The sequence below is a fragment of the Uloborus diversus genome, chromosome 3 (genome assembly GCF_026930045.1).
Source record: "Uloborus diversus isolate 005 chromosome 3, Udiv.v.3.1, whole genome shotgun sequence".
NCBI lineage: Eukaryota > Metazoa > Arthropoda > Arachnida > Araneae > Uloboridae > Uloborus > Uloborus diversus.
The window spans coordinates 113,461,871-113,480,720 of record NC_072733.1 but is presented as its reverse complement, the minus strand read 5'-3'; the positions used below and the strand labels follow the sequence as shown (position 1 = coordinate 113,480,720).

Genomic DNA, 18,850 nt, shown 5'->3' with positions numbered 1-18,850 from the left:
ATACGATGAATTATTTTAAATACCTAACTAATTATATACGATCTCTACAGCTACATAACGTAATTGACAACCCACCGAATTCTGAATTAAACACTAATTTAACTATACGCAAAATTGGTCTTTAAAACTAAACCTACTCAGTTGCGTTAGGTAGTAGTTTATAGGAGGCCCTGAATTCAAAAGGTTATTAAAAATTAAGAGATTGTATATAATTAGTTAGGTATTTAAAATAGTTCATCGTATAGTAATTTTAATCAGTGTTGATTTTATAATTCGGTGTTTAGTTGATTTTTGTACTGGAATTGTAAAATAAATTTCATTTCTATGTTTGGGTAGGAAATAGAATGCAAGTGTAATCAGTTATTTTTTGCTTTTTAATTCCTGGGTATTTTTTGAAGGCAGTTTTTTTTATTTAAAAGTAATTTATTCAAGTCTTGTTATTGAAATGTACTTCTTGCTAAAATCTTCTTATTTAGCTGCTGTATATACTTTTCTTTTCTGAACTTTTCTTCTTTCTTCACCATGCCTGTATCGCATTTCTCTCTTATTAGCCTCATGCCATTAATTTTAAACCACTGAAAATTAGGTCAAGTTCAGCTACATATTTTCATACTGTTCTTCAACCTCTACCTTTTATCTTCAGGGGTCTGTCCAGGATTTTTCACAGGGTCCGTTTTTTGAGAAAAATCAAATAATTTTGTGAAAAATGAATTAATTTTGTGAAAAATCAAATAATTTCGGAAAAAAATTTTTTTTTTTGTTAAAAGGAAATTTTAGAATTTAGAGATGGCACAAACGCATCAAACTTAAAGTTGGGTGTTTTCCTCTTCTATGTCAAGAAAATCATTCTGGAGTGTTTTTCTGATATTTGGCGCAGGGGGGGGGGGGTCCTCTCTAAAGTATCAATATTTATCTACCCTTCTACATTATGTTGAATTATACTAGAAATATTTCTGTACAGTATTTAAAATAATTGCAACAAAAAAAAATAAATAAATAAAATTCAGAATAGGGGGTTCAGCATTTAACTTTTTGACCCAAGACTCTTGAAAAGCACAGAATTTCGTTTAAAACTTATAAATTCCGTGATTTTGACAAAAATAAAAAGATATTTTAATAGGGAAGAAGTTTTCGATTTTTCAATTTTATTTTTATATGATAGAGTAATATGTATGAACATCATAGGTGAAAAAATTTTTGCGATACGATAAGTAGTTTTTTTTAAAATTAATTTTTAAAGTTCAAGCTCTTGTGACGTCAAATGGCATAGGAAGTGACGTCATACCCTCTTCCGATAGGGGAGAAGCGAAGGTCACGCATTCGACTTCGAAGACGAAACGTAAAAGGCTTTCTCCTCGCATTTAACTCCTCGCGTTTCTGGAACATTAAACCTCTCATCCTCTCGAAAATATTCGAATATCTCATTGGTGTTAGTGGAGGAAGATTATTTAGATTGTGCTTTAACGAATCCGGCCTCCATAGTGTGTTCAAAAGGATTATTGAATTTCTAAAAAATAAAAATATCAGCGCGCTCAAAATGTCCCTAGCAAAAACAAGGGAACTTCGGCGGAAGGCTACCCATTCGCGCCCTGTGACGTAGGCTCGTGACGTTTCAGAAGCGCGCACTTTTGCGCGTGGATTTTTAAAAATTCATTAAAAATCAACCACGGTGTTTTAAAATTCGGCGATGGTGAATTTTTTAGTTTTGAGGGTCAATTAACAATATCCAATAGCCAAAATATGAACATTTAATAGGTTGCAACTTCCCTATTGTTTACCTCTTAACAAAGCGTAATAATCATCGAAAAATCGGATTCCCATAGCGGATGCAAAGAGATCGCAATTCTCAAAGTGAAGGCATCAAAAGTAAAAATAACGGCTTGTAAAAAAAATATTTTTGATAAAATTATTTTAAAATTGCATTTTAGAGTCCTATGATAAACACTTCTGTGGACACAGCGCAAAAAAAAAAAAAAAAAATAATAATAATAATAATAAATAAATAAAATAAAATAAACCATCTATTCAGCATTTTAATTTTTGACTCATAACAAAAATTGGAATTTTGCTTTATAAACTTAAAATGAGATAGAACTCTCATTAACTACAGAAATAAGGAGACTTTTCATTTATTTGCATCCTAATAAAGCGAAGTTAGCTTGAAAAAAGAACAAAATATGATTCTCATATCGGATGTTAAAAGATTGCATTTTTTCAAAATGTAGACATCTAAAGAAAAAAAACGGTAATTAAAAGAGTTTATTTAAATTTAATCATCCTTGTTAGCATCGAAAAATGAAAACCCATATAATTTTCTCCCCCCCCAAAAAAAAAAACAATTAAACATAGCACCGCACTGTAAAAACGCAAATATTGACAAGCTGGTAAAATGACGAGAATATTTTCTAATCAAGTTATTATAAAGGTTCAACGCCAGACGCTAAGTGGTGATAATTTTGAAGTTGGTAACCCTATCTAAAGCGATCATATTTTTCCCCCACCCTTACTATCCCTTTGCAGTTCTAAGTTCATTTCGCAGATATATATTATTATTGTTTATTAAATCATGAGCGGGGAGAAAAGTGCTTACGAATGCCTTTTCAGGAAGGTTTACAACAACACCGCTGCTAATTAGCTGTGATAAAACAAACAACCATTTTATTTATTTGGCAGTAGCAATTATTTATCGCTTGCAGGAGCATCGCAAGAGTGCCGATTTTTTTATTTCAAAATTAGCCGATTTTGTATATGCTGATCCTTCTAATTTGACTTTAAAAAAGATTCCAAAAATTATCAGTTTATACACAGAAATATGCATTATTTTGCTTTCAAATTTGCTCTTTGAATAAACAATTTGTGAAAGATCCGATCTTGTTTATCAGTATTTTGTGAAGGGTCCGTTAAGTTTGATCTGTTTGATCGGGATTTTGTGAAAGGTCCGTTTTGTTTGATCGGGATTAGATGAAAGGTCCGTTTTGGTTGATCGGATTTTTTGTGAAGGGTCCGTTAACGGACCCAAATATCCTCTGGCCAGACCCCTGATCTTAAAACCTTAGTGGGGATTTCATACTGTGATGTCAGAATGGCTACAACATTGTGTTGAAGGAAACATGCTGCCATTGCAACTTTCTAATTTTTAGCTTCTTAAATAATTTTTTTTTGTTCTGATTTTGTTACTATTATAAAAAATATCAATTTCTTGAAATTTAAGCAATATTACAGAACTTCTCAATATTTTTGCAGTTTGAGTGTATTGATAAAATTGAGTATGGAAAATAGCTCATACTGTATTTTTACTGTTAAGGTGTGCATTAGTGGTGAATGGTTCAGAATTATGTACAAATATGAGAGATAGTTTAATAAAAAAAGATATAAAAATATGAAAACTAAGTAATAAAACTAAGAATAGTTTAGTATCCTACTTGTCTAAGATACAACTGAACAAAGATTTAAAAAAATTTCTTTATGGTAATTATCTTTCATGATGGATCCATGGAGGATTCTCGAGCAGTTAGTATGTGCTGTATATACACTGTGTTTAGTAATGCAGAAACATTTTCTTCATGTTCCAGTGTGAATTGTATTCTTGGTTTTCCCCATGTATATAACCTTTTTACATATGCTGTGAAAAGCAAAGAATCATGGCTTTAACTGTATTTTAAAGCAATTTGGATATGAAAAAATATTATCATTATTCTCTGAGTTCATTCTGCCATGTACAAAAAAGATTGGAGTAGTTTCTGTCTGTTAGAAAACTTCTTCATACCATTACTGACTTGCTTCCAAATGTACACTTTGGGGTTCTTTTCCTTCACAGAAATCATACCAGAAATTGAAAAACCATCTAGTCCCTCCTGATTTAACTTTTTCTCATCAGTAAAAATTCTATTACCCTACTTTTTACTTATAACGATGCATTTTTTGCACGCTCAACCCCTGGTCTCTTATGAACTTTTAAAAAGTCTGACCAGACATTAGTCTAACATTGTGAAACTTTTTCTGTTTTTGTAAAACATGTTAAACAGTTCAAGAAGCAATCTCTATCTATTCAGATTTGTTGCTATTTGACGTACAGTAAGTCAGGAAAATTTTCAAGCAACCACTTTCCTTTTCTCAAATTCTTTTAAGTTTAGTACCTAGCCGCATGACTGTAAAAATAGAATGTGGTGCCCCCAATTGCCTACTAAGCTTTTAAATCATTATATAATGCAATGTGCACAGCAAAAACATGTAAATTTTGCTTTTTAAAACACACGAATCTAATTGTCCTTATAATTTTGTCCACATCACAATGATGTCTAAATTCAAACTTCATTCTATGAATATGAAATTCCTATGTATCTCCAATTAAAGTAATAAAAAAAAAACTTATTGAACCATTTATTTCCCGTCATACAATTTGCATAACTTTCCAACCAAATGCAGCCATTGATCTGGTGATTTCTTTTGTCCTTATAATTTTGGCCACCGCTGTATATAAATATATTATCTGAAGGTTAAATGCAAAAAATTATAAATGTAAATTATAGTTGTCAAGCTATTATTTTTATGAAATATTAGATGCAAAATTAGATTAACAACTACTTATTTCAAACCCTGGATCAACCATTCAATGCCACAATGGGCCAAAGCAATTTGCCACATAATGAGGCAAATTGAACCAGTTCTGTTAGAAACTGTCACCAACCTGGGCAATTCCTACCCATGATATATGTGACAACCAATGGATCATACTGCATGTAAGGCATTGCAATGTCATGAAGAACTTAGGCATTTAGAAAAGACCGCTTTTTTCCAAAACCATTGCCCATTTTAACTGGCTACTTTTGAACCTTATCCCTTCCTTATAAGTAAATACAGCAGATTGGCGCAACTAGGGAACACATGGAAAGTCGTGGATTTCGGCCGTGATCAAAATTAGTCATTGGAAGTCATGATTTTCAGCACAAAATACCCAAAAAAAAAAAAAAAAACATGAAAACTGACAATTATTCATGGATATTGAGTTCTAGAATACGTAGGTACCAAATTTTACCAATTACATTTTAAAAGCTGTTTTTTATGCTTATACAAATACAAATACAAAAGTGACGACCAGCAACAGGCTCTGGGCCCAGCTAGACTGGTCCTAGTCAATTTACAATCCCCAGTGAAGATCAATGGCCCTCTTAAAACTGTCTACTCCTTTGCTCATTACCACCTCTTCCGGTAAGCTGTTCCAAGGTTCCACTACCCTGCTAAAATAATAATTTTTCCTAATATCCATGTTAGCCTGAGATTTAAATAGCTTAAAACAATGACCCCTTGTCCTGTTTTCAGTGCTAAACTTTAACCCCGTAACATCTTTCGTTTTAATAAATTTAAACAGCTGAATCATGTCCCCTCGGTCTCTTCTTTGCTCAAGACTGTACATTTTTAGTCTTCTAAGCCTGGAATCATAATCTAAGTGGGAAAGTCCACTTATTAGCCTTGTAGCCCGCCTTTGAACCCTTTCCAATACATTAATGTCTTTCTTAAGATAAGGAGACCAAAACTGAACAGCATACTCCAAATGGGGTCTTACCAAATTTCTATATAAGGGCAGAAGAACTTCTTTAGATTTATTTGAAATAGATCTATTGATAAACCCAAGCATCTTATTGGCTTTGTTGCTAGCAATGCTGCACTGTTGGCTAAACTTTAAATCCTGACTTATTACGGCCCCCAGATCAGTAACTTTGTCTGCCTGACTAATGACTGAACCTTGCAAATAATAACTTGTACACTTATTTCCATGCCCTAAATGTAGCACTTGACATTTCCCAACATTAACAGCCATACCCCATTTATCAGCCCACTCCGTAATATGATCTAGATCCTCTTGCAGCTGATTTGCTTGTTCTTCATTTTCTACAGTCCCCATAACTTTGACATCATCAGCAAAACAATTCATGTTCCTAGAAATATTTTTGTGAATATCGTTCATAAAGACAATGAACAAAACAGGCCCTAACACTGATCCTTGAGGAACCCCGCTTAAGACCTCACTCCAATTAGAATAATTTCCCCTTACAACTACTCTTTGTTTCCTTCTGGTCAGCCAATTTTTTACCCAAATGAAAGTTTTCCCTCCTATTCCTATATCAGCTAATTTGCTAAGTAGAGCAACATGCGGTACCTTATCGAAAGCTTTTTGAAAATCAATGTAAACAACATCTACAGGCTTCTTATTGTCCAAAGCCATGGTAACTTTGTCATAGAAATGTAATAAATTAGTTGCACAAGATTTACCTTTCCTGAAACCGTACTGAAAACTAGTCAATAGATTATTAGTCTCTAGAAAATTTACTATCTTAATTTTCATCAATGTTTCAAAAATTTTGCAAACCACCAAAGTTAGACTCACAGGTCTATAATTTCCCACACTCCCTTTAGACCCTTTCTTGAAGAGCGGTGTAATGTTAGCCAGCTTCCAGTCCTCTGGCACTGTCCCCAAATTATAAGAAGCATTGAAAATGTTTGCGATTACATCTGCTAATTCCTCTGCACATTCAACTAAAATTTTCGGATAAATATTATCTGGCCCCGGAGCCTTAGTCTCTTTAATTTTTTTCAAATGAAGTAAAATGTCATCCCTGGAAAATACAAAGTCCTCAAGCTGTACTATAGCTTGTGTCTTGTTGGTGTCAACTGTTGAGATACAGTTATCGTTAAAAACACTCGAAAAAAAGTTATTAAGAACATTAGCAATATCACTATCGTCCTGAATTAAAATTCCGTGCTCATCAACCAGTGGCCCAATATGACTATTTCGAACTTTCCCCGAATTAGCGTATGCAAAAAACCTCTTGGGATTCCTGTTTATGTTGTCTGCCAGTCTTTGCTCCAACTCTCTTTTCTGAATCCGTACCAAATACTTAAATTTACGCCTTGCCTTACAATATTGGAGCCTATCTGCACTGTGACCTGTTTCTGTAAACCTATAAAAAGCAGCTTGCTTGTAATTTGGAGCGTCTTTAGTTTCCCTGGAGAACCACATTGGCCAAATTTTAGTGTTGACACCCTTTCTCCTAAAAGGAACATGATCCCTAACCGTATTCGCTAGATTTTCCTTAAACTCTGCCCACTGAAGATTCACATCGCTATTGTCCAATCCAGAAGAAAAAACTGCTTTCAAACTCTGCCGAAGTGCCACAAAGTCAGTATTTCTGAAATTGGGCACAAACCTAAAATTCTCTACTTTGTGCATATCAAATTTAATCCCAAACCTAATACTGTTGTGGTCACTATCTCCAATGTGTTCCCCTACACATAACCCCTGAACAGAGCCTTCCATGTCGCAGAAAACTAGATCTAAAATCGCGTCCTGTCGAGTACCCTGAGTTACAATTTGATCTAAGAAACAGTCACCAATTACTTTCAAAAAATCCTCTTCTCTGCTATTACTATGGTAAAAATTATTCCAATCAATTCCTTTAAAATTAAACTCTCCCATTATGATGACTGACCCCTTGCTAGAAATGTCACTAATAATACTAAACATCTGTTCGTCTTGACCCTGGCTTAAGTTGGGTGGCCTATAAATATTCCCCAAACGTAGTTTTTTGCCCCCTATTACTAATCAACTCCAGCCAAATCATATCAGTCTCATTAGGTTTATCATTAATTACCAATTCGTTGCAAATTAAAGTGTCTCTGACATAAAATAAAACCCCACCACCTCTTTTACCTACTCTATCTTGTCTAAACAAATTATACCCAGCAATAGATAATAAATCATCATCACTTTCGGTAGCCCATGTCTCGGTAACTCCAATAATATCCAACCTCTCGTCTATAATTATGCTTTTCAATTCTTCCATCTTGTTCCTAATACTACGAGCATTTGTATAAAAAACCTTAAGTAAGCCCATCTTACTTTTATTTAATGCTGCACGATTGTTTGAATCCCAAGTGTTAAAATCTTTTCTCTTATTAGCCACCCTATTTCCGTTTCTACTAAAATCCCGATAGTTAGTACCCTTTCGAATTCTGCTCCTTAAACCATGCCCCCCATTCCAACTTAGTTTTTTGATTTTGAAGCCTCTAAAACCAAACCACTAACCATTTTGACCCCTGTAGAGCTCACATGTAGGCCATCCCTAGCAATCCAATCTCGTTTACATCTACTCCACACATCAATAAACCTGATACTACGCTTAACGCAAATTTCCTTGAGTACCAGGTTCATACACCTAGCCCGTTGGTTTAACCAACTCCTATGCACTCCATACCTGGGAAGCAAACCAACCACTTGGACATTTGCCGAACAGTTGGTTGCTTTGTCCAACAGGGAATCCCATTCCTTTGTAAACTCATCATTGTTACTATGGCCTACATCGTTAGTTCCCACCCACAAAGTAACTACATCCTCTTTATTAAATACCCCCTTCTTTTCAGCAACCCTATTTACATCTCTCACCCGAGCCCCTGGCAAACAACATCTAGCCACCTTACGTCTAACTCTGCCTATTGAATTTCCCACCTCATGCACCATTGAATCTCCCAAAATTATACCCTTTGTTTCCCTGTCAGTCGCCTCAGCAATAACTTTCCCCTTTACCTCTGGAATTTTCCCACTATCTAACACACAGCTAATTCCCACATCCTTTTTACTAACTTCCTCCTTTAATTCTGGAATATTCCCACTATCTAACACACAGCTAATGCCAACCTCCTTTTTGCTAACTTCCCCCTTTCCCTCTGGAGTGTTTACCCCATCTACACGCCTACAGCCTAATGCTAACTTACCCTCCAAAGAAGGCATCCTAACTCTGATTGCTGAGAGTTCAACACAATTTGTGCAAATGAAATCCTTCTCAGACTCATCCTTCCCCTTAAACAAGCAGAACATCTGACATAGGTCACAAGAAATCCACTTGTCCCCTTTACCACTTTTAACCTCCTTCATTATGCATATAATTCCCATTCTAGCTCAAAATGGTACACTTAAAAAGTCAATACAAAATTGGAGAAATATTGCTAATTATTAGAATTAGAAAGCATTGGAAGTAAAAGATACAAATATTACTAAATCCTAAGACAAGCAGTAAATTAAAATAAACAAGTTACACCCTAAACAGAGCAGTCAGGCTTAACAAGAAATCAGCACAATTTAGGCTTAGCTACACAGAATAGAAAAACACTTTAAGAAAGCAAGTAAATCAAAAATAAGACTTAAAAGCACAAGAATACTTAATTATATAATAAAATACAATAAAAATACTTAAACTAAAGTAGTAAAATAAACAATTACAGTAAAAAATCACTTATCTCAGGAGCAGCAAAAACACTCCCCAGCAACTGTAGCGCCCTCTAGCGGCGAATATGCATGAAAGTTCAGATTTTTTATGCATTTCAAAATCTGATCTTATCCATTTCTATAAAACTTAGGTATTTTTGTTGTGAACATTAATAATTTTGTGTTTACCATAATATTTAGCCCTTCTTGTATTTTATATTGTGTGATTGAAGACTTGCACTTGTCATTTTATGGTAACCACAAGAAAATTTTACTTCATTTGCATCTAAGTCTATTCAAACTAGTGCCATTCCTAAATTTTCATTCATTTTCACCAGTATTTATCTTAAGATTCCGAAGACTTTCAAAAATTAAACATTTAAGAACAATAGAATGTGAAAATCATGTGTTGTATTATTGTCTTTTAGTGATAATAGTAACCCAGCTTGTTATGCTTTGCTTTAATTTGAATTTTCAGAAATGTATGCAAAGCATAGATCAAATGGTTGCAAATTTATTCTCACAGAAAAAAAAAAAAAAATTTTGATGCAGGCAAATCTGGTGATAAGTGTTTTTCTGAAAACATTGCATCTTGTGAGTCATGGAAAGTTAAGACTAATAGGAAGTCATGGATTTGAAAACTCTAAATGTAGCAGATACTCTAAAAATACTTAGTGTCATTTGTAAAAGTATGTCCATTATCCTATATATTTTCCCATTGACTTTAGGTAAAACATTACTCATATTAAAAACTTCTTTATTTTAACTTCTAATGTGTTATGACAGTTCTGTATTTATTAGAAAATGTTTGAATTAGATCTGAGTTTTTTAATCTTAGAATACGTTGAGTGTACCATATTTAAAATATTTTTTACAGGCTCAATTTTATTTACTTTATAAGTTTCATAAATGATTTTTTATTTATTTGTTGTATTTGATAAGTTTTCAAAGTTTAAATTTGTTGCATCTCCCCCATTACGGAATTGAGGGCGCTATTAGAGCGCGGGAAGAATGTACATTCACTTCAACTTTTAGTCATCCATTCTTGTACTTTCTGTTGTCCTCGTGTTCTTGTGTGTGCCGTCGTTCTTGTGATGTGTGCAATAAAAGCTTTCACAAAATAATGCTTGGGTCCTCTTTCCATTAAATTAAACTTGACCCTACTCGTGTTCCAACATTTCTGGCGCCCAACGTAAAAAGAAAAAAAGTAAAATGGAAAAAAGCTGCCTGCTTCAACGTAAAGTGCTACGCTCAGCAGTAACAAGAACGATAACTGAGTTGGATAACTGCTTCACAGCAAACGATGTCCAATCTGCTTCACTGGCATATGCCAAACTTGAGGAAAAGACGAAGAGTCTTTTTGAAAATGACGAATTCGTCATTAGTTACCTCTCTTCAAATCCGGATTGGAACGTGGAACCGGACAAGATTGTGGAGAATGAACTTGAGCAAATTGAGAATTACCGGGATAATTTCACGTCTGCGAGAGTTCGTTACCAAGACTTTTTAAAAACTTTTGAAAATCCAGTACAGCAAGAACGAAACGTACCCCCGTCAACAGAACGTTTGAGTATAAACTTACCGAAACTGCAATTGACTGAATTCGACGGAAATATTAAACAATGGTTTTCTTTTTGGTCAATGTTCCAAAAAATTGACGAGGATCCAAAAATTGAGGATGACGTTAAATTTGCGTATTTAATGCAAACAACAAAAGGTAAGGCTTTTGATTTTGTTCAGTCTTATCAAGTGTCTAAAAGTGATTATAAAGTTGTTATCAAAAACTTGAAAGCACGTTTCGCGGATGATAAAATGCTTATTGAATTATATGTACGCGAACTGTTGAAATTGGTTCTAAATCAATCTCAAAATTTGTCTTTCACTAACTTAGTTGATCAGTTAGACACTCATTTGCGCTGTTTAGAAAACTTAGGTGTGACTAAGGAAAAATACGCATGCATGCTTTATCCTTTAGTCGAAGCCTCTATTCCTGAACAAATTTTAATAGCATGGGAAAGAGAAAGGAATTCAATTTCTCGTAACAGTAATACAAATTCGCATTACCTCGACCTTTTAATTCAATTTCTCCGATCTGAAGTTGTTAGCGCTGAACGCTTACGTATCGCCAAATTATTTTGTTCGGTAGAAAAAGATAAAAATAAAATTCTGAGTATAAAAAATAAAACAGATGATACTTGCGATTTACATAAGTCAGCGCCAGTTTCAACGGCTTCGACTCTTGTAACCCAAACAAAAAATGAAAGGAAAGGATCGAATTTTTACTGTTTATTTTGTCTGAAAAAAAATCATCGCAGTTGCGACTGCTTTATGGCTCAAAAAATGCCCTTGCACGAAAGAAAAAAGAAAGTAATAGAAATGAAAGCGTGTTTATCATGCCTTAGAATTAACTGTCGTGCAGATAGATGCGGAATGAGTGTCCGCAGGGTGGCGACAGATCAGGGAAATCAGGGAGATCAGGGAAAAGTCGGGGAACTTTATCACTCAGGGAAAAATCAGGGAAATATCAGGGAATATTGAAAAAATAACAAAAATTCAGGGAAAATTGATCAAATGAAGAAAAAATTCTTTTTTTTCTTTGCAAAATGAAGTACTTTAGTTCCTTACAAATGTTTCACCAATTATTTGTTGTATTAAAATTGAATTTTGACTGAAAATCAAAATTGTTTTTTTGCCATGGTATTATTCGCTGTCACTTCAAATTACACGCAGGTTTTTTTTTTCTTCAGACTTGAAAACTCTTTTATTTTAAAACCATATACATATATATTTTGAAACTATTACTAATTGTTTTTTTTTTTTTTTTTTTCATTTCAATGTTGTTTGTTACTAAAGAAATCTATGATTTTTTTTTCGACAATTAATGAAATCATTTGAAATTGAGTTGTGTAAATAAGTAAATATATTTTTATTGTTTTTTAATAGTTAAAATTCTGTATCCATTCATTAAAACCTAAGTTCTTGGTTAGGGAATAGCTCAATATGACTGGTTGTTGGAAGATTTCAATTTGTTTTACATAAATATGTCTATTCTGCCCTGTGCAGGTTAAGGGTAGTAACAGCAGTTTTTTTACATTTTTGTCATTCTATGGTACGTTTTCTTTACTGTACATACTCGCTTATTTGGTTTACGCTGAGAAAGAGGCGCAAAAAAAGTCTTAATTCTAACATTTTCCTATTGTTAGTACTGAATCCACTACACATTTCTTCAAATATCTCGAAAACTAATCTCTGCAGATACTACTGTTTACCTGCAGACGACAGTATTATTTACGTAAGTCCAACTACATTACTTCTATACTTTAACTATCACTTGTTGTTCTTGCAGCAACACTTATACTGCTTGAAAATTCAGTTCAAGATTATTTCCATTTAAATTTTTTAGTTTTATCATGATTAGATATGTCTTCAAAAGTGGTCTTAATAATTTCTTAGAATTCTTATGTTAACTGGTTCCTGGAAGTAAAGTATTTGTTTTAGATTTCCTACAATATTTCTCTGCCGATAATTTTTAATACACTATTTTTACCAAAAAAAAGGGAAGCATCTTATCAAAATATATTTTTAATTAACAGCATAAATCGTTCTAAACACTGCATTTTATTTAATATGCAATGCTTTTCAGGTAGGGCAAAGAAAGGAAACCATTATTATAAGTAACGTAAATCAGGGAAATTTGGTGAACTTAATCAGGGAAATCAGGGAAAAGTCAGGGAACTTTTTTTTCCAGTTCCTGTCGCCACCCTGGTCCGGTGCTTAATTTGTGCGAAAAAACATTTTCCAATTTTGTGTCCAAATTTAGGTAAGGAAAATGAAATTTATTTTTCTTCTTCGGGCAAAACAGAAACTAATAGTGTCACCAGCAATAGCTCTTCCGGCTCGACAGATGTTTTATTGCAAACACTTAGAATTAAAGTATCGGCCCCTTCGAAAACAAAAATAGTGCGTTGTTTGTGTGATTCTGCATCTCAAAGGTCTTACGTAAATCGTAAACTCGCAGAATTTTTGAACTTAAAAACTGATCACTCCGAATTTCTTAAACATAGTTTGTTTGGCGGTGATGAAACAGAAAAAATTCAACATTCCGCATTTAAGTGTGAACTACAGGAAATTCGGGGAAATTTTTCGTGTGAAGCGATACTGTTAGATAAGGATGTAATTTGTGGCAAAATTCCAAAAATAAGTAAATCTGATGCTGAATACTTCACTAAAAACGGAATCTTTTTATCGGATGTGGAAACCGATGATTCTGAAATATCAGTTTTATTAAGTGCTGATTATTTGGGAAAAATTTTAACTGGTGCCATAAGTCAGCAACCCAACGGCTTGACCGCTCTTCAAACTTATTTAGGGTGGGTAGTTATGGGTAAATCGGTATCCGACGCCACTTGTTCTAATCATGCCATGCCTATAATTTCATTGCTAAACGCTAGCAAAATTTGTGACCTCTGGTCATTGGATGTCCTAGGTATACGGGACCCTGTAGAAAACAAAACAAAAAAGGATATTGATGATGAAACTGTTTCTTTTTTTGAAAAAACTGTTAAATGTTGTGATAATAGGTATGAGGTAAATCTTCCATGGGTTGAAGGGCATCCAGAGTTACTTGATTTGCGATTTCAAGCAGAAAAACGCCTCAAAAATATGTCTTCTAAACTTATTTCCTCAGGGAAATTTGATTCTTATGACAAAATTTTGAAAGAATGGGAACAGTTGGGAATCATAGAGCAGGTCCCGAGTAGCGTTAACGGGGAAAACTTATCTGAACTGAGATGCCGGTATTTACCTCACAGAGCCGTCTTTAAGGAATCTAGTCTTACGACAAAAATACGTCCAGTTTTCGACGCTTCTGCAAAGGACAAAAATTCAGTTTCTCTGAACCAATGCTTAGCTACTGGACCAAACTATATTGAAATGATCCCTTCCATTTTGAATAAATTTCGCAAAGATAGATTAGGCGTCATTTTAGACATTCACAAAGCATTTTTGCAGATTTCAATTTCCCCTACAGATAGAGACTTTTTGCGATTTCTGTGGTGGAAAGATTATGAAAAACGCGAAATTGAAACATATAGGCATGGTAGAGTAGTCTTTGGCCTTTCTTCGAGTTTATTTTTGCTCATGTCTATGATTTATCATCATTTAGATAAAGAAAGTAGTAATGAAGTTGCAGTAAAATTGAAAGATTCTTTCTATGTCGATAATGTTGTTGCTAGTGTTCAAAATGAGATAGAACTTCAACAGTTTCGAACGACAGCTTGTCAGATTATGTCAAAAGCAGGGTTTGAGCTCACGGGTTGGGTATTCTCCTCAAAGTATCAAAACGGGGAAAAAACAAAATGCTCGGTACTTGGTCTTTTATGGGATCCAAGTGCGGATTTGATATCTTGCGATCTCGGCAATGTTTCGACTGAAATCGATGATTCGTGTTCAAAACGACAACTTTTGTCAATTTCGCAAAAGATATTTGACCCGATCGGTTTTACAGCACCCGTGACACTCATTCCAAAACTTCTAATGCAAAAAGCGTGGAAAAATTATAAGCTAACATGGGATCAAAAACTGCCACCTGAAATTATCGAGGAATTCAAAAATTGGCTTGCTAGTTTGAAATTTTTGGAATTAATTCAAATTCCGCGTTACTTTGGGGGTTTAGTTGATGAGTCAACTACCACAATGCATATGTTCAGTGATGCAAGTGGGAAAGCCTTTGCAGCGAGCGTGTTTTTGAGAATCAAGTGCGGTAATGAAATTCAGATTAAATTAGTTCAGGCAAAATCACGCGTTGCCCCTCTAAAAAAGGATCCCGTCACCAAAATGAAAACTGAAATGTCCATCCCAAAACTCGAACTCTTGGCTGCAGTAATCGGCACTCGTTTAGTTCAGAACGTCAAAACATCACTGAATATTGAGAATATTCAAACTTTCTACTGGACTGACTCAAAAGTTGTGCTCTGTTGGATAAAAAACTCAGGAACTTGGAAAACATTTGTGCGTAATAGAGTTAAAGAGATCCATTTAAGTTCGTCGAAAGAAGAGTGTAATTTCGTTCCATCACAGATGAACATTGCAGACATCGCGTCCAGGGGACGTAATGCACAAACCCTCTTCAGTCTTTGCTGGTGGGAGGGTCCCATTTGGTTGAAAAATCGTGCATGCTGGCCAGACACGCAAGACTTTGATTTATCAGATGGTTTGGAACTCGCTTCTAGAGAAAAAATACCAACAGTTACGACGAATATCACTCTAAACAATTTGGAATCTAACTTCCTGGAGTGGAGTAAGCGAATTTCAAGATTTTCTACCATCATACGAATTTTGGCCTACGTGAAAAGATTCATCTATAATATAAAATCAGCAGTGCATGGTAAAAGAAACAATCTTCTTCATGGACATCTGACCAGAGAAGAGCTCTCCAAATCAGAGCTCGAAAGTTTCCGTTTGATACAAAAAGAGACCGTTGTCAAAAACCGTCGACTGATTCCTGCTAACTTTGTGGTTAACTTTGATTCTGATGGCCTCCTCAGAGTGGAGACCAAACTTTACTCTACAGATAACGAAGATTATTTTAGAAAACCGATACTGTTGCCAGACAAGCACGAGCTTGTTTGCAAACTCATCGAAGATACGCATCGAACGTATAATCATGCAGGTGTACAGACACTCGTTTCCATCTTACGAGAGAAGTATTGGATACTGAGATCCAGGAGAACTGTCAGATCTGTAGTGTCCAAATGCGTGATTTGTCAAAGATTTAAGTCAAAACATGCCACTTCTGTGTTTGCACCTCTTCCTGAAGATCGTGTGAGAATGTCGGCTGTGTTTGAGACAACCGGTGTCAACATGGCTGGTCCTCTGCTCCTACGAAATCGTGATAAAGTCTGGATAGCAATTTTCACATGTGCAGTTTACCGTGCCGTTCATTTCAAACTTGTCTCGGACATATCAACCCAAAGTTTTCTTCTTGCATTAAGAAGATTTATCGCAAGTCGAGGTCGAGTAACAACAATTTACTCTGACAATGGTAAAAATTTCGTTGGACTAAACAATGAGCTCCAGAACATCGATTGGAGTGTCATTATTTCTCACTCGGACTTGAAGAAGATCTCTTGGCACTTCAACCCTCCAACCGGCGCTTGGTGGGGTGGTTGGTGGGAGAGGGTAGTCCGAATGTTGAAGGAATTGCTGAGACGCAATGTAGGAAAAGCTTGTCTCCAATATGATGAACTTCACACCGTCGTGTGTGAGTGTGAAGCCCTGCTAAACAGCAGACCCCTCACTTATCTCTCGGAGGACCCCTCTGATTTAGTAGCTATAACACCATCTTTATTTTTGCAGGATCAGACTGAATTCTGCGTCGAAGACTTAGAGCAGAATGACTTGAAAAACCTTCGCAAATGTGCGAGGCACCTCCACGCCGTTAAGCAAAAACTTAAAATTAGGTTCCAAAAAGAATATCTCTCCATTTTAAGGCAGACCAGCAAAGGAGTACAAACTCCACTAGCTGTGGGAGATATTGTCTTAGTCAGTTTGGATAATAAAAAATGTGTAGATTGGCCTTTAGCCAAAATTATTGAAATTTACAAAGGGCGTGACGGTGTCTCCCGTGTTGCAAGATTGAAAACTCAGAGTGGTGAACTGGTATGACCATTTCAACGTTTGTACCGCTTGGAAACTTCAGGTAAAATTTCTGAGATTATGAGAGAACCAATAACCACCAGAAGTGGTAGGATCGTTTAACCTACGACACATTGAGCTGATATTTTAAATATTTTAATGTCAACATCTACATTTGAATGTTTTAATTGTGTACTGTAATTTAATTCAGTGTTATATTTTTGTGAGTTAATTTTAAAAACAAATGTTTAATTGTCTAGTTATTTAAATTTATAAGTTTAGGTTAAACTTTAACTTTTGTGGGCGGAGGATGTTGCATCTCCCCCATTACGGAATAGAGGGCGCTATTAGAGTGCGGGAAGAATGTACTTCCACTTCAACTTTTAGTCATCCATTCTTGTACTTTCTGTTGTCCTCGTGTTCTTGTGTGTGCCGTCGTTCTTGTGATGTGTGCAATAAAAGCTTTCACAAAATAATGCTTGGGTCCTCTTTCCATTAAGTTAAACTTGACCCTACTCGTGTTCCAACAAAATTCTTGAAAATTCAAAGTGAGCTTTTGTAAACTTGCTATTGTAATGAAATATTTCTAGCTGAAGATCAGGTAAAATAAAATCAGGTAAAATGTGCTTTTCAAATCATCAGAAAATGATGTGATGCATTTTTTTTTTTTTGTGTTACTTAAAAGTGCTAGTTACTCCAAAAAATTGAGAATTATGGTTATTGCAATATTTTATGTCATGGTCAATGTGTAAAATTCCATTTCCATTAGTGTTGATGAAACTCTTGGATACAACTTGAAGTTAAATTAATGCTCATTTAAACCATAATAGTTTTTTAGTGTTTGAGAAAGTGCACATGTTTTATATTGAAAGAGCTTGTATTACACTAAAACTGATCTCTCATTGTTTGCTTTTTCTTTTTTTTCAAAACATTCTTTTTACATAGTTTCTGATTTTTTTTTCTTTTGCTTTCAGGATTGCATCGCTATGTATTTCTAGTTTATAAGCAGCCTGGAAAGTTGAGTTGTGATGAAAAGCACTTGACTAATACTTCTGGAGATCATCGTGGAAATTTTAAAATTGCAAATTTTGCCAAGAAATATAATTTGGGAAAACCAATTGCTGGAAATTTTTATCAAGCTCAGTGGGATGATTATGTCCCTAAGCTTTATGAGCAACTTGCTGGTGGGAATTAAATATATTCTTGAGCTATTCAGGATTGTTTTTTACCAAATGCTAGAAGCAAAAATTAATTTGATTGCTTGCTGTTTTTTTCTTCGTTGCATTTTATAATTGATAGCAAATACGGTGATGTAAAATTTTCATTTCCTGAGCTATGAGAAGTTCTTTTAAATTATTGATAATTTTGCATTTGTAACCTTACCAAATTTTTTTAAGATACATTCACTGAGCTTCAATAAAACTTGATAAAAAAAATTGTAAGGAATACAGGATAAAACTGATGTTAGCAACGTCTATACATTACTTTTTATACTGAATTGTACATTCCAAAATTTCAGAAATAAAGCACCATGAATATTATATATTTCAGATGTTAGTGAAGTCATATGACTTTATTTAATGAATGATATTAAAAGTTTATTAAGAAACAGCAGGCGACTCTTATTTTCAGTTAACTTCATGAAGATTACTTATAATCTTTTATACATTATAAATAGTAAAAGTTTTCTAACTTGAACATTAGTTTTAGTGTGCATGTTTTCTTCATTAATTTCATGATATAAATTAGAGATGTGCCGATAAGCAAAATGGCTGATTACTGATTAATAGGCTGTTGGTAATCTTCCTTTTCATTTGCAGAGCCGATTAATGATCATAATGATTGTTTTTATTACTACCAATTTTTCGATTATTATTTTTTCTTTTATAATTTTGACGTTGGAAATGGTTAACAGTTTGTCTAAAAGATGATTTTTTTTTTCACTTTTCTAGTTTT

General features: G+C 34.4%; 1 protein-coding gene across 1 annotated transcript in view; it reads left to right on the top strand.

Moving 5' to 3' along the window:
- Positions 1 to 18,505, top strand: part of LOC129218092 (protein D3-like) — a 51,485-nt gene extending 32,980 nt beyond the window's left edge. The window contains exon 4 of the mRNA XM_054852286.1: positions 17,869 to 18,505. Within this exon, the coding sequence (XP_054708261.1) occupies positions 17,869 to 18,089 (221 nt within the window). The 3' untranslated portion in view covers positions 18,090 to 18,505. The remainder of the gene's footprint in view (positions 1 to 17,868) is intronic.
- Positions 18,506 to 18,850: the final 345 nt, after the last annotated feature.